Below are 17,622 nucleotides of genomic sequence, written 5' to 3' on the forward strand. Positions count from 1 at the left end.
ATCGGCCTCACACCCCGGGCCCAAGAGCGATCTGCATTTTCCACTCCTGATGGCCATTATCATTTCAAGGTCATGCCCTTCGGCATGAAGAATGCCCCCGCAACCTTTCAGCGGCTAGTCAACCAGGTCTTGGCCGGGCTCGAAGGATTCAGCACCGCCTACCTAGACGACATCGCTGTGTACAGCCACCACTGGTCCGACCACCTCCACCACCTCCGAGCGGTGCTACAGGCCCTTCAGCAAGCTGGCCTCACGATCAAGGCCAGCAAATGCCAAATTGGTCAGGGGTCCGTAACCTACCTCGGACACCAGGTGGGAAGCGGCCTGGTGGCCCCTCTGCAGCTTAAGATTGCCGCCATCCAGTCCTGGCAGCCCCCCATCACCCAGACCGAGGTCCGCGCCTTTTTGGGACTCACGGGCTATTACAGACGGTTTGTGAAAGACTATGGTACCATAGTGGGGCCCCTCACAGAGCTCACGTCCAAAAATCAACCCAAGAAGGTCAACTGGACCCCAGATTGTCAAACAGCCTTCGAACAACTGAAGGCCGCCATGTGCTCCGCCCCTGTGCTCCAGGCCCCCGACTACAGCCGGGAATTCGTCGTCCAGACGGATGCCTCCGACCACGGCATTGGGGCGGTCCTGTCTCAATTGAACACCGAAGGCCTTGATCAGCCAGTGGCCTTCATCAGCAGGCGACTCCTACCTCGAGAACAACGCTGGAGCACCATCGAGAGGGAGGCCTTCGCCGTGGTATGGGCCCTCAAAAAGCTCCGGCCCTACCTCTTTGGCACACACTTCCGGGTGCAGACCGACCATCGACCCCTGCAGTGGTGGATGCAGATGCGGGGGGAAAACCCAAAACTACTACGTTGGTCCATCTCCCTACAAGGGATGGACTTCACTGTTGAACACCGGCCTGGGCCAGATCACGCCAACGCAGATGGCCTGTCCCGGTTTTTCCGCCTCGACGAGGAGAGTCCCCAAGAGGATGGGTGACTCTCCCCGCCTTCAGCTGGGGGGGACGCATGTTGGACAGGCCACGTGAAGGGCCGCTCCCCCTCTGCCCGACCAGGCCCGAGCCCGGTCCCTCAAGTGTCACACACCACCACTTCACGTTTTCCGTCCCCTCCGGGACCCTTGCCTCTGAACATATCGACCTCGTGGGCCCGATCCATTACTGGCCCGCGCGCCCAGCCTGGGCGCCATCTTGGACACTCCGCCACGAGGCCGCGTGGCCCCCGATCGACCCCAACCCTGGGCCTGGCCAGGCCTCAGACATCCCGGCACCACCATCCACCCAGGAGGTGAGCGGACTACTTGGCAGGTCAATGGGAGAAAGAGGTGTCGATGGTTCTCCCTCGCCAGGTGCCGCTCGCCCACAACCTCCCCGGGCGCTGGCTCCACCCCCCTGCTGGGTGTCTGGACCCCTTCATCCCGGACCCCCCAACCTCCAAGTGCGAGGGTCCGGACATCAAAGGGCACCAGCCCTATAACTGGGGCAGCTCCAGAGCAGGAAGGCAGTTGTATCCTGGAGTCGAGAGACGCAGTGAAGAACTCATCCTTGACGGACTACTGGCGCTGCCGTAGCCCTGCCTTGCGAACCATCGTCCTGCCTGTTGGCGCTGCCGCAACCTTCGTAACCATCATCGTCGTCGGGACCTGCTGGCGTGGCCGCGGACCGTTTGTAACCACCATCTTCATCAGGACCTGCTGGCTCCGCCGCGGACCGTCGCTTCCTTCATCCATCTCGGGACCTGCTGGCTCCGCCGCGGCCCGATCATCTAGAACGCCGAGCTCGAGGATTGAGAGCTATTTTCATCTATTGGTAACAAGACTGTCCCGCTACCCTTTTCCCAATCCAGAGACCAGAATCGAGGGGACCCCTGAGTCCAGACCTCCTTGTATAATTTTACTGTACCTAAAGAATTGCTGATAAAGTATCGTTGAACCTTATCCTGGTGTGGTGTCCGTCTGTGGGGGGGAAGTTACTTGTCTGTACGATCGCTGGAGACGGCTCTCCCCGGAGACCTCTCCCCTTGTCCTCGGCCGACCCTCCCGGTCCGTCTAACAATTAGCATGACCCTAACCTGTATCCAAAGCATATCTTGGCCTTTAGAGGCTAAATGGCCTTGAAGGGTAACATTTCAAAATTTCTGACTCAGTTAATGTTGCAGGATAGCAGGCAACTATCCCTTTTATTTTAGAATGCTGGCAGGTACATTTAAGTAGGAGAGATTTGGAACTAGTATCAATTTCTGTTTCAACATCACTTACCAGTTACAGGGGTGGGAGGGGGGATGGTATGTGTGTGTGTGTGTGTGTGTGTGTGTGCACGCGCGCGCGGAGGAGCTCTTCAAATTGTGTTCATTGTGTTGGCCGTTCGGGTTGTCCCTCCTTCTTCAGTCATTTTTGCGAAAACTATCTGGGATCTCAACAGCATGGGGGAATGTTCTTTTTGAACAAGCAAGGCAGGGCAATGTTGCATTCCCTGTCTGTGTCTTGTGGCTGTTCATCTTTGGAATTGGAATGGTTAAGATAAAAGTATTTCCCATGGGTTTCCATTTTCAAGACAATAGTGATGTTTAAGAAGATTCCTTGAGCACATCTCATGTTTCTCCCAAGAGGTAATAGAAATGTGTAAGTTTTTCAATCAATATTTACCAAATAGTGCTTTCCACAAATCGATCTGTTTGCATTAGAGAAGAGTCACCCATGCCCTCAATTTTCATCTTACTTGAGTGATGGAAAAAAGCCCTTGAGAGATGTACTTCCATTTGATTGGTCGGGCAAATTCTACTCTCTAACAATATGATCATGTTCCAAATTTTAGTTTGAGAGGCAATTATTTTTCAACCCTTCATCCACAGTGGACATTTCCATTATGTCTGCAGCCAAATAAAATTGCACTAGATAGAAACATAAAACAAATATATTTGCTGTCTTTGAGTGCTTGATTGTTGCGTTAGTTCCTTACTGTCTAATTTCACTGGTTCATGGATCCTTGTTGATTCCTAACGGCACTATTTTTCATCCACGTCTGTATATCTAAATAGGCTGGAAGAAATGTCCTCTCCTAAAAATGAAACCGTGAGACACACTTTGATTGTGTCTTCAATTTATACCCTCCAATCAGAGAGCCTTCTCAGTGGGAGCTTGCTGTGGAAATTGACTTCTTTATGCACCAGCCTTTCAAATCAGTGTTTTCTTGTTCAATTTACATTTTACTGGCAAACAGCCATCTTCAATACAGTCATATCTGCAAGAAGAATTAGTGTGTGTCTTTGTATCTATCGAAATGACTTCTTTCTCCTATTGCCAGGTCTCTTAGTGCTATGGAATTTGGTTTATAGCAAAGACGAAGTTATAGCCAGAATAATAAACCAAGGAAAGATTATATTCATACTTATTCCAGTACTCCTAGTTTTTGCGCTCTCTCCTTTAAAATATGTACCCAGTCCTTTTATGAAAACGTGATACGTTTAGTGAAACATAGGTTTACGTGTAGGTATATGCATATGCAGATGGGTTCACTAGCAGGAAATGACACTTGTGTTAGCAAATTGAACCAGTATCAGTAATCTTTTTGAGTATTCTTTCCAAATTGACCTTCTGTGCAGAAATGACCAATTATGACTCGAGCCAGAACGAAGGGGCACATGCATCAAACAAAGGAATTTCAATTCCCTAATGGCGATTATTAAGAAATCGCTATAAAGGAATCGCAATTCCTTATGCACGAAGGTTTCGAAGAACAAAATAGCAATTCCCACACATTCAGATTCATCCCTATGGGTCTAGAGGCCCATAGAAATAAGTGGGAAAGGATTCCCTAATAGCGAATCGCAATTTGCGAATGCAATTCAAGGGTGGAAGGGGGCCAAAAGGCCAGCCTGATGCACCCTCAAAAATGGTATTTGTGCACATGTAACACATACACTAAATACCATGTGTATGCGCCACATGGCACTTAAAAAAATGCAATTTTGTGCATTTTTCTAAGGAATTGCAAATTATCATCAACGTGAAGTTGATGGTAATTTGTGATTCCTTAATGCAAAGGAGCATTCTGAGAATGCTTCTTGCATTGTATTTAGGGAATTCCAAATTACCTATTTTACGAATGCTGTTAGGGAATGGCAATCACAAAAATTGCCATTACCTATTTTGCGAATGCCTTTGGGGTTGATGAATCCCAAAAGGCTATTTACCAGTTACAAAGGGGCTGGTTTTGCGAATCGACCTGTTTGTGCCCGGTAAATAGCTTGATGCAAGTGCCCCTAAGAGTACAAGAAACACCGATAATACTTTTTCTTTTTTCGTTCATTGTAAAGTCTTCAAAGTTAAAAGTGCATGTTGAAAATTTAGATTCAGACCTGTACACTGAAGTCAAGAGCCAGTGGTCGTTTATACTTTCGCACTTTTATTTGGCTTCACTGTGAATTAGTGAACATGATTTTCAATACGTGTTCTTGACATTCAAGTCTTAAATAAAATATACTCCAGTGGTATAATAGTCCATTAAAGTGTGAACCTTTGTGAACTGTGATCGTTTTATTTTGTTTTTTCAGACATTCTACTCTTTCTAGCATTTCCCCATCCAAATCCATTCCAATTCCGCAACCTTTTCGACCAGCAGATGAGGACCATCGGAATCAATTTGGCCAAAGAGACCGCTCGTCTTCAGCACCTAATGTACATATAAACACTATTGAACCTGTAAATATTGATGTAAGTATCCATTAATAGTTATTAGATGTAATGTCAAGAGTATGTTTGGTTAAAAATATTTGTCCATAAAATCTTTGTGTTTCTAATGACCATCTATGAAATAATTGCCCAAGAATGCTGCTTTGTAGCCAATATCAAATCTGGTGTGTTGGTTGTGACATCATACAAATATAATTAATATCTTATCCGATACCATTAGCAAAAATTAATGTTTTGTCTGATGTCATGAACAGAAGTTACAAAGACATTTTGTTGTATGACTATTCTAGGCATGGTTGTCAAATTAGAGTATTGTGGTGTTCTTTAAGGTTTTGAAATGTGTTATGCACCATTAGCAGTATTAGTATGGTGTCATGCAAAACAAAAACTTTTGTATGCATCTGCTATTAAATTAGATGATGCCTATACCCACCTCCTCATTTGCTGCCAGTAGTTCACAAGTTGAAGTGTTTACTCTTGATCTCTAGCAGGAACGACGTGAAAGCGGATTTAGGAGCTCCTGAAATCGATAAGCAGTTGTGGTCCACCAGATGGCCTTTATTATTAGTATGCTTATTTTTTGGATTACTTACAGAGCAAAAGAACTAATTAAAACACTACATTCAGCTAATATCCTATTCAAAAAGTTACAAAGAAGCATTAATCGCAGCTTTAAATAAAGATTATCATTAGTTAGGATAGAAAAATATGGTGAATTATACCTATACTCTTCATCTTTGTATCGGATATAGGCCAAAATGTCACAACAACAAAGGTAATGATATGGTGAATAAATGCTTAATCATGCTTAACCTAAAGGGTCTGGTAGAGTTTCCGAAATCCCAGATTCTTTACAGTGGGCAGAGTCAGGAACATTACTGCCTTCTTTTTAACAAGTTTTCTAAGATTACTGTATATATTTACAGTGAAAATCAACCAGTTTAATATATGTCCTGTAGTCTCCAGTTCACAGTTGTATAGACAACACAATCTGGTTTCTTGTTGAATATTGTACCAGCTCCCCTCAACCTGCAGACATTGTATGTGCAAAGCCTCACAAAATAGATTTTCACTTTCAGTCAATCAAACAAACAGCATTTATATAGCGCAGCACTATCACCCTTAGGGGTACATTTGCCAGGCTGCTATGTCGGTATCAGTCCATATCTTCATGGAGCAATACTGCCTGGATAGCCAGGTCTGGCTGGAGGGGCATTTTGTCTGGTCTCATTTGCAAAATATCCTGGTTCAAGCCTTTCCCCAGACTCACCACCTGGTGGAAGATTTGCTTTGGTATCTAATTATAATGTGAGGAATCTAATTTAAAAAGTATCCATCAGAAGGAATAGTTCCTTACCTTTGTTAATGCATTTCCTGATGGATAGTGTACCTAACTGCTGTCACGATATCCAGGGGCTCCAACGCTTCGCAGAGGCAGTACTGACGAATGTCCCGATCACCATTCCACCGGTACCCTCGCTTCAAGAGCAAGACCACCAGCAGCAGGGAAAGGGGAAGTGGACAGAGAAGAGAATACCTGTACTTCGACTGGCACCCTACTTCCAGCGACTGCTATTCATCTCGCCGCCATTTCTGTAGGTGCCTAATACACAGAAGGGGGAGAGAGAGAGAATATACCACAAACCTTCTTACACTGTTCTGACTATTCGTAAATGATAAATGAAACTTGTCCTACCAGTTTCTGCCCAGGTATTTGCCTCTCTTCTATATTTAGGAATGTTATCTGACTGAACTTCCTGCAGTGAAGACATATACGAACATTAGTATTTCTACCCAGATTATTTCTACACTTGCACTCACTCTCTCTATCAACCTGAATTGTACCTGTGAAGTTCTTCGTCAGACTTTGTCTTGGGGTTCTGTGCAAGATATCCTCGGGTCAGAAGTGCCAGCAAAGTTCACTGAATCTCTGAAGCACGCAAAAAGGATAAAGGAAGGTACAAGGGGGAGGAAAGGCAAGGTGAAGCGCAAGGGGGAATGTCCTGCGGGGAAATGCGAGTGGAAGCAACACAGTTTGGATATTTGCTGACTTGACGAGAAGATGTAACGCCTTACTTGTAGAGTTCAAGTTTCTCTTCAGCTGAATACTCAACTACGTCGTGTCAGATCAAGTCCTCCTCGACACTCGCCTTCTCCTGAAGAACCGTAGGATATTTGGATGACAGCTGTCACAGCTCTGAGACAGCGACTGGGAACTTCGTCAGACCAAGGTGCCTCTCTGAGCAGTGAGAGCGCACGACAAGGATTTCTCTCATGAAAGTCTCTGAAAACTCTAATACTCTGATACTTAGAACGTCTCTGATAATTGCTGTTATTCTCCCGTCATGAATTGTTGACGCGGAGCAGCGACAAGAACAAGCTTCTCGAACGGAATCTTCGTTGAAGTGCGCAGTTAGGAGCGCGCGCCTTCCAGACGTCCACTAGAGGGCTCATCTATCGAATACAGTAAATGGAACATTGAGCGGCCATCTTAGGGAGGGGAACTATATACAGTCTTAACAGTACTTTAGTTCAATGACTCGGGTTACCTCTGGAATCTCTCAGTCTGCCAGAGGAACAAGGAAACCACACATTAGATCGTGCAGAACGGGGCCAGGACAGGGAGCTGACCAACAGTCTTGAGGAAGCTACAGTGGCTACTCAGTGAATCCTGACAGTACCCCCTCTCAAGGACCGATTCATCGGTCCTGGTTTGTGTGGAAATCTGGAGTGAAAACGTTTCAGCAGTTGTGGAGCGTGAAGGTTGCTGACCGGTTCCCAAGACCTTTCTTCTGGGCCAAACCCTTTCCAATCCACTAAATACTTCAATTTCCCTTTTGCATACTTGGAATCTAAAATATCCTTAACCTCATATTCTGGATGCCCTTGAACATTAAGTGGATCTGGAGGTTTTGTAAGCCGTATAGGCGATTGAACCTTTTTCAGCAAGGATACATGGAAAACTGGATGTACACCTATCTTGACCGGGAGTTTCAGTTTTACAGTAACTGGTCCTAACACCTTTTCGATAGTATAAGGGCCCACAAATCTAGGCTGGAACTTTCTGTTTCCCTTCAAATGTAAATTTTTAGTGGACAACCACACCTGATCTCCTGCTTGGTACTGTGGGGGCTTTTTCCTATGTGAATCTGCAAACTTTTTATAGGACGCCTTAGCTTTCTCTAGATTCTTTTCAGCTGATTTATGCAAAGAACTCAAATCTAAAAGGGCCCTCTTGGCTGCGGGGACATCTAACTCCTCTTGTAACACCATAAAGTTAGGATGTCTACCAAAGTTCAAATAAAACGGAGAGTAACCAGTAGATGCACTCTTCGCATTATTGCAAGCGAACTCAGCCATCCACAACTTTTCGGACCATTCCCCACCCTGATCCAATAGGAATAACCTCAAGTACTGTTCTAATTCTTGATTGGTCCTCTCTGTCTGCCCATCGGATTCTGGGTGGTAACTAGTGGACAGTCTACCCTCTATCCCCATCCCCTTTAGGAAGGCCTTCCAGAAATGGGAAATAAATTGGGGACCTCGGTCTGAGACCACTATCTTAGGGACACCATGAATTTTGACAATATTTTCGCTGAATACTCTAGCTAATTGGACTGCCGTGGGAATTCCTGACAAAGGGACGAAATGACTCATCTTCGTGAATGTATCTACCACCACCAGGATGGTATCAAATCCCTTGCTCAATGGTAGGTCTACGATGAGATCTAAGGAAATTGTATGCCAAGGAGAAGGGGGAGTGGGCAAAGGCTGTAACAACCCTTGGGGAGCCTGTCTAGTGGGTTTACTCCGAGCACAAGACTCGCAAGACTGAACATACTTTTTGATCTGATCGGACATTCCAGGCCACCAAAAATAACGTTGCACCAATTCTTGAGTCTTGGCAATTCCTTTGTGACCCGCTAGAGGATGGTCATGACAGTTTCGCAAAGCCTTCTCCTGAAGCTCAAGGGTTGGAAGGTATAAGGCTTCTTTGACATATGGTAACTGCTGTCGACACTGACGCTCTTCTCCTAGTAGCACCCACTGTTGAATTTCTTCTGAGGTTAAACTCTTACGGACCTCTTCTTTGAAATTGTCCAACGTAAGCGCCCCCACGATCTTTGTTTCTGGAATGATTGGTTTCGCTTCTACAATGTGCTCAGATTCTTCGGTCTGTAATCGAGACAGCGCATCTGCTTTCCCGTTCTTGGGGCCAGGTCGGTATGTAATCACGAAGTCGAAGTCAGCAAAGTAAAGGGACCGGCGCAACTGACGAGGAGTCAAGGTCTTAGCCGTCTTCAAAAACTGTAGGTTCTTGTGATCGGAAGAGACGGTGACTGTGTGTCGTGCCCCCAACAGATAATGCCTCCAGTCCTCAAAAGCATCCTTTACTGCCAATAGCTCTTTCTCTGTGATGGTATAATTTATTTCAGCAGAGTTCAATTTTCTGGAGCGGTACGCCACGGGATGCAACTGTCCAGTCTTTGGATGGCGTTGAGAGAGAACTCCCCCGATGGCCTGATCTGAAGCATCAGCTTCCACGTAAAACGGTTCGGCAGGATCCGCATGCAGTAAGATGGGGGCAGAGGTGAATTGTTTCTTCAGATTCAGGAAAGCGGAGTTTGACTCATCTGTCCATTCAAACTTTACTCCTTTCTTCAAGAGACCTGTGATGGGAGTTATCAATTGCGAAAATCCTTGAATAAATCGCCGATAGAAATTGGCAAACCCCAGAAATCTTTGAATTTCTTTCACATTCTTGGGGGCTGGCCAATCTTCCACTGCTTGTACTTTTCCTGGGTCCATGGTCACTCCTTGAGGTGAAATAATGAATCCCAAAAACTCCACTTGTGACACATGAAAAACACACTTTTCCAATTTAACAAATAGCTGGTTTGCTTGCAATCGTTCTAGGACCAAACGTACATGCTGGGTGTGTTCCTGAGGATTCTGCGAGTAAATCAAGATATCATCCAGGTAGATGATGGCAATCTTATCCATTAAATCGCTCATTATGTCGTTGATAAAGTGTTGAAACACTGCAGGAGCATTACAAAGGCCGAATGGCATGACACAATACTCGAAAAGACCAAACTTGGTTCGAAAGGCGGTCTTCCACTCATGCCCTTCTTTCATTCGAACCAAGTGATAAGCTCCACGTAAATCCAGTTTGGTGAAAATTTGTGCTTCTTTAATCTGATCCAAAAGAACAGAAATCAACGGCAATGGGTACCTATTTTTAATGGTGACCTGATTTAAAGCACGATAGTCTATGCAAGTTCTGAGACTACCTTCTTGCTTCTTCGGTATGAAGAACAGAGGTGAGGAAACTGGGGACTGAGATGGCCGGATAAATCCATTCGCAAGATATCGATCCAGGTATTCTTTTAAATGCACATTTTCAGCTTCAGTCAACGCATAAATTCGACTACAAGGAAGAGCGGCTCCCGGTTCCAAGTCGATGGTGCAATCATAAGCACGGTGGGGAGGCAATACTTCAGCTTCCTGTTCACTGAACACCGTCTTGAGATCTCGGTACTCCGGAGGAATTTCTTCCGTCACTATCGCTCCAATGGACTGTCCGCCAAACGACAACAACATGGAGGGCGTAGGTTCCTTCTCAATATTCTTAGTACCGTAACAATGGGACTGGCAAAACTCTGAATGCAGACTGACTGTCCGGTTTTCCCAATCTATAGTCGGGTTGTGGAGGGTTAACCAGGGCAGTCCCAGGATCAGTTGAAATTGGGGGGCATCGATTAAATTGAACTGCAACACTTCTCGATGTCCCTCTCCTTGAGTAATTTCCAATTCTTCGGTGTGACTAGTAATTGGTCCGGAGGTCAAATTGGTCCCATCTACGGCACGTACAGGCTCGGGATGATCTTTTGCGATTGCCTTAATTCCCATCTGTTTAGCATAGCGGATATCACAGAAGTTTCCAGTAGCACCGGAATCGAGCATAATGGCCACTCCACAAATCTGATGTTCACGGAATTGCATGGTTACATGAAGGATTACATGAGGAGTCATGGTCTGCAGCGTATTTAAAATCAAATGTGACCTTGGAGTCGTCTTATCTTCTTTTACCACCAGAGCGACCCCGTCTACTGGCGGTTCACCTCGTTTCCCTTAAACGGAGTCTTGGGACGCTTCAAACAATCTTTTACAAAATGGCCGGCCGTACCACAATACAAACATAACTTCTTTTGTCTCCGTTGTTCTTTTTCTTCGTTGCTTAAAGGGCCTCGAACTGTCCCAATATGCATGGGTTCCGACTCTGAATTCCCTCCGGGTCCTTTTTCGCTCTTCGCTCTGTCAAAGCGCGGGAAATTTATCTTCCAATCTTTCTTCTTCTCACCTTTGCGCTCTGAGTTCCGAAAATCCAATTCCAAAACCAAATCTACCAAAGCTGACAACTCGGTGGGTCGATTGGGAATCTGAGCCAGGGTGTCCTTGATTTCATCTCTTAAACCACGATAAAACAAGGCAGCTCTCTTTTCTTCTGGCCAGCTAGTCTCTAAGATCAGTTTATTAAACTGTGTGAGGTAAGTAATCAAATCTTTAGATCCTTGACGCAGCTCCAGTAAGAGAAACTCAGCCTTGAATTTAGTGAAGTCACTAAGCAAAGGATCATCCTCACTAACTAAAGGCATGGCCCAATTGGCAGCATCTCCACTTAAATATGACAGGATAAATGCTACTCGAGATTGGGCGTCTGGAAACAATGTGGGTCGGCACATGAAATGAAGGGAACATTGGGTCAAAAAATATTGAGCCTTTTGAGGATCTCCCGAAAACCTTTCAGGAGTTGCCAATGGGATCAACGGGGATACCGAATGAATTACCTGAGCTACAGATTTTGGATCCACAGCGGCACCACTAGTGACTGGTACCGCTGAACTCTGTAGAGGATTCCCCATAGCTAACCCATCTACCTTTTGTGCTAACAACCTAGCCTCTTGACGGGAAGCCCCTAACTCTGACCTTAGACTTTGGTTTTCATCTCGAACGGCTCCCAAATCTCTCTGAATCCCTACTAAGATTGCGCCTAATTCCTTCAAGTCCATCCCCTCAGCCATACTGCCCGGGCGAAGGTAAAATACGTGGGCACTTCAAACTGTCACGATATCCAGGTGCTCCAACGCTTCGCAGAGGCAGTACTGACGAATGTCCCGATCACCCTTCCACCGGTACCCTCGCTTCAAGAGCAAGACCACCAGCAGCAGGGAAAGGGGAAGTGGACAGAGAAGAGAATACCTGTACTTCGACTGGCACCCTACTTCCAGCGACTGCTATTCATCCCGCCGCCATTTCTGTAGGTGCCTAATACACAGAAGGGGGAGAGAGAGAGAATATACCACAAACCTTCTTACACTGTGCTGACTATTCGTAAATGATAAATGAAACTTGTCCTACCAGTTTCTGCCCAGGTATTTGCCTCTCTTCTATATTTAGGAATGTTATCTGACTGAACTTCCTGCAGTGAAGACATATACGAACATTAGTATTTCTACCCAGATTATTTCTACACTTGCACTCACTCTCTCTATCAACCTGAATTGTACCTGTGAAGTTCTTCGTCAGACTTTGTCTTGGGGTTCTGTGCAAGATATCCTCGGGTCAGAAGTGCCAGCAAAGTTCACTGAATCTCTGAAGCACGCAAAAAGGATAAAGGAAGGTACAAGGGGGAGGAAAGGCAAGGTGAAGCGCAAGGGGGAATGTCCTGCGGGGAAATGCGAGTGGAAGCAACACAGTTTGGATATTTGCTGACTTGACGAGAAGATGTAACGCCTTACTTGTAGAGTTCAAGTTTCTCTTCAGCTGAATACTCAACTACGTCGTGTCAGATCAAGTCCTCCTCGACACTCGCCTTCTCCTGAAGAACCGTAGGATATTTGGATGACAGCTGTCACAGCTCTGAGACAGCGACTGGGAACTTCGTCAGACCAAGGTGCCTCTCTGAGCAGTGAGAGCGCACGACAAGGATTTCTCTCATGAAAGTCTCTGAAAACTCTAATACTCTGATACTTAGAACGTCTCTGATAATTGCTGTTATTCTCCCTTCATGAATTGTTGACGCGGAGCAGCGACAAGAACAAGCTTCTCGAACGGAATCTTCGTTGAAGTGCGCAGTTAGGAGCGCGCGCCTTCCAGACGTCCACTAGAGGGCGCATCTATCGAATACAGTAAATGGAACATTGAGCGGCCATCTTAGGGAGGGGAACTATATACAGTCTTAACAGTACTTTAGTTCAATGACTCGGGTTACCTCTGGAATCTCTCAGTCTGCCAGAGGAACAAGGAAACCACACATTAGATCGTGCAGAACGGGGCCAGGACAGGGAGCTGACCAACAGTCTTGAGGAAGCTACAGTGGCTACTCGGTGAATCCTGACAACTGCAGATTCCCTACCGACTCAATCTCCTCCCCATTGTATGGAAATACACCTTTCTACTCCAGACTAACAAAGTAATAATGTAGAGATCTGCACACTGGTATATTCTGATTTCTGAGGCTCTGAAGGTGCAGACAGGGATCAGAAAGAAATTGACATCAGTACGGAGGTTGCCCAGATATACTGGCCCGACGTCTTATCTAGGGTAAGACGGAACTGAAACGGAGCCACACAACGCCACGTTCCAAATTTTCCATGAAGTGTGGTGGAATTCTTTTTAACCAGAAAAATGCTATTTTTGTTATTTTTCTAACCACTACCATATGATTATGCAACTGAGATAACTTTTTACAGTATCAGTGTTTCCCAGGATTTTGAATTTTTCTGGCAAAGGACATCTGCTGTTCTGAAAAAGATAGCTTTTCTTTACTCCTAGTAGTCTTATACTGGGCAGTAAAGAAGCAAAATCAACTATTTCCAGGTTAGTATCTCAGCCATATTGAATGCCTACAACATGAGAATGGTTCTTCCTCTTCTCAAACATCATTATGGTTTTACCCGAACTACAGCACTATCATTGGCTTTCAGAGACGGGCTCCTTCTGCTTGGTAGTTGTAAAGTGGGTACATAGACTTCTGAACTATCGAACGAATATATCTTCCCAAAAAGTGCACTTATTGACTGTTGGTCAGGCATCCTTTTTCTCTTATTTCCAAGTTTCTTAGCGATATGGAATCTGGTTTACAGCCAGTTAAGACAGACATATAGCCAGAATAACTAACTAAGGAAAGATTATATTCATGGTGATTCCTGTACTCATAATTTGTGCGCTCTCTACTTTAAAACATATACTCCTTACTCATCCTGTGAAAAAGAAATGCGAGGGAGATGCTATGAAAATCTTTCAGACCCAGTCTGGCTCCTGGGGAATTTCACATGGTGAGGATTCTGCAGTTAGATAGATCATTTACTAGAAAGAGTGTTAGCAAAGATAATTAAATTTTTCTTTTCCAAGCTGCCTCTCACTTACAAATTCCCATTTGGTGATTTAACCCTCTCTATCTTGATTTTTCTTAATAGCTCTTTATTCGGTTTCCCACGTCAAAGCATAGCGCAATATAGATATTCAGGATTCAAGAACTGGACTCAGTTGTGTATATTTAACATGTAATAATTAGTTTGAGCTATTAACTTTTAATATTGAACATAAAAACCATAACCTGTCCACCTTGCATACATTTCAGCATCCAAAAGCATGTTTCTACTTCTAGCCACAACTGTAGATCACATTCCCATTGTCATTCATTGTAACAACAGCTATGGCCAACCAGGCCTCCCAACCCTGCCTTTGGGTCATCCTACCCCTTACCACTACTCCATGAAGTCAGTATAATATTGACGTATCCTCCCGAGTCACCCATGACAGTGGAGGTGGTTGACATTACCTCGATGTGCAGACAACGTGCACAGTATTTGCAAGAGGGCATCTCATCCTAGCCTGCAACACTAAAAGAATGGTGTCCCATTTTGTAAAGGACCCTCTGGTCCATGTTATCAGTTCTGGTGGCCATGACCAACGGCGCTGTCTACGCTTTCCACTGCATCTCTATACTCCGTTTCTCAAGAAGAAACACCAGGTCTATGCATCTGGATTCATTCTTGGTCACCACAGGTCTACCAAACCTACGCAACTGAAATGTCCCCATAGTATTACATAGATGTCTGCCAGTCAGCTAAGTCAATATAGTCAGCAGGGATGGCAAATATGATTGTAAATGGGAGCATTCACACTTCATGTAAATTAAAGTTTGCTAGTTCTTCCCTACATCTGTGACCAACTTTGTTGATCAAGGATGCATTTGAATTGTGTCTTTCTCACCATCCTGTGGAGGTTTCAGAACATGAAACTAGAATGGATCAAGTCAGGGCACTGCAAATGTCTCACCCAAAGGAAAGTTCACAGTTTGTCACAAGTATCCTTAATCTGAAATAGACCAGTTAATTTCTTGTACCGGCAGGCCCTGTTCCCTGAAACAGGAATATCCCACATATGTGTCTATTGCAAAACATACATGGATATATACTATTAACAGGTCCTGCCTACTAACTTTGTAAGTGTGTTCACAGTGATATTAGGCCTAATTCCTTTGGCAAATAACACATACTATCAGTTAATCCTATCAGCCTATGGTTTTTGCCAAACAGAAACAATTGCTATTCACAACAGATGTGACTGTTATAGGGTTTTTGGATGTCAGAAAAGGCATATAATACGACAAACAATAAAAAAAAACTAAAGATAACAGGAATTGGCAAATTCAACAGGCCTCACCTTCCAGTGGCATTACCCAACATTACTTTGAAACAAATGATTCTCATTTGATGTTACTGCAATGTAAAAAAAAACTAAAAAAAAAACCCTGCTTTATTGCAATGACATATCTATATGCGTTGTCACGCATATGCTGGTATGTATCATTAAATAGCAAGCATATTTTGTTTTTAACTTTTAATTTACAATTCCACGATGGGGGCCCTTGTCTTGAAGCAGTAAGTTAAATAAAAAAAAAATTAGTGCTATATGGGTGGCCAAATTTCTCCCCAACACCTCCCAAATTTCTTTTATAACAAAAGAACATTTAGACTGCGACATGAAGGGTGGGAGACAAAAGTAGGAGTGAATTGCAGGAAGATAATGATAAAGGGGATCCAAGGGATCAATACAGAAGAGGACAGAGAAGCAGCCAAGAAGCTTGAGGTTTGGGTAGTAGTAATAGGTTGTGCATTTGTTGGAGTTTGAGCTATTGGCATTGTAAATAACAATGCCTTTTATTTATCCTTTTTAAAAAGCAACACATAAATAAAAGGCATTGTCATTTACAATAGCTCAGACTCTCGCAAACACAAGACCTATTGCATTGAAAATACTTGTTTGAATTCCTGTCCGCCAGTAACTCGAAAGTTGCCTGGCCATGTTTGCAACTAAGTAGCATGCTTCCTGCTTTCACAGCTGAGCAACCCATTCATTTCAAAAGAAAAATGAAGCGCTTTTTGCGAATCTCTGCTGGTTGTGCAGTTGTCACACAGTAGAGTTAATGCTGGTTGCGCCCTTCACACGCAGTAAAAAAATTATTGGAATCATTAAAGTTCATGTGGTTTGTACAAAGATGAGCTGTGTTTGTGTATACTGAGCCATAATTCATTCAATGGAGTGTTTCAAAGGTGACCACCAAGTGCCGCAGTGCTCTAGGTTTTGTGATGTGCAGCGGTTAATTGAGGGATAAATACAAATAAACCAAATATCCCAGAAGAGTGCACGGCTTACCAGAGAGCGGGAAGCTTGGTTTCTTCTATCAGCTTTAGTAAAGTTGTGTCATGCAGGGGTTGGGGGTAGACGCCGAAGGAGATTAAACGAGCACAATAAAAAAAAATGAGAGACTCCACCCCGTATTGTAGGCTTAGCTTTTCAGATTGTCCCCAACATTGATCCTTCTAACCTATTTAAAGACACTGTTGGACTTGGCCCTTTTTGCAGGGTCATCCCTGAACATTTTGCCTTCCTCCTGTATTTTGTCTGACCTATTTTTGTTGGTTTTATGACTCTGGGCACTTTACCATTGCTGATCAGTGCTAAAGTGCATATGCTCTCCCTATTGTAAATTGATGTATGGATTAGTGACTCCATGATTGGCTGGTTTGGTTTACTTGTCAGACCCTAGAACAGTGCACTGAGTGTGCACAGGGCTTGTAAATCAAATGCTGCTGGTGGGCTTGCAGCACTGGTTGTGTCACCCACAGAAGGAGCCTGTAAAAGTGTGTCTCAGGTCTGCCATTGCAGACCCTATGTGCAATCAGGACTGCCATGCTGACTGGGCAAGTGCACCCACTTGCCAGTCCCTAAACCTTCCCTTTTCTGCATATTAGTCACCCCTATGGTAGGCCCAAGGGCAGGGTGCATTATAGATAAAAGGTAGGACATGCCCTGGTGTGTGTGGCATGTACTAATAGTGAATTACAGCCATTTTCGATTGTCACTATTGCAAGGCTACCTGTACCCCATAGTCCAGAATGGGCAGTTTGTTATTACATCTTATAATCCTAACTGACTCAGGGAACTAGATAGAAATTCTAGTTTAGGATGCCTGAACTCAGAATAATAAAATACATATTTTAGTGAAGTTGGTTGTAACATTCTGTGTTTGAAAATACCACTTTTAGAAAGTAGGTATTTTCTTGTCTAACCATCCAAGCCTGCCTCTGCTAGGTTGTGTGTTCCTTGTCTGGAGTTTGAGTGACAGGGGCTGGGGAATTCCAGGAGACAGGTTGAGCCAGCACTGGGCTGAATAGAGAGATCTGCATATAGATGGTGGGAGGAGTTGTACCTGGGACCTGAATAGGGCTGTGCCTTCACTCCACCCCTGTGGTGCGTCTGATGTCCCTGGACTCCATTGTGAAAGGAAAGGAGTCATGTAAACAGAATGCTCCTGGACTGACCAGAACTAGTTTGGAC

At 44.6% G+C, this 17,622-nt stretch overlaps 1 protein-coding gene across 2 annotated transcripts in view; it reads left to right on the top strand.

Annotated features, from left to right (window-relative positions):
- Nucleotides 1–17,622, top strand: part of BRAF (B-Raf proto-oncogene, serine/threonine kinase) — a 759,203-nt gene that overhangs the window by 368,681 nt on the left and 372,900 nt on the right. For both annotated transcript variants that reach the window (XM_086953040.1, XM_086953041.1), the window contains exon 8: nucleotides 4,572–4,731. In XM_086953040.1, the coding sequence (XP_086809166.1) occupies nucleotides 4,572–4,731 (160 nt within the window). The remainder of the gene's footprint in view (nucleotides 1–4,571; nucleotides 4,732–17,622) is intronic.

Source organism: Lissotriton vulgaris, chromosome 1_2 (genome assembly GCF_964263255.1).
Source record: "Lissotriton vulgaris chromosome 1_2, aLisVul1.2, whole genome shotgun sequence".
NCBI classification, from domain to species: domain Eukaryota; kingdom Metazoa; phylum Chordata; class Amphibia; order Caudata; family Salamandridae; genus Lissotriton; species Lissotriton vulgaris.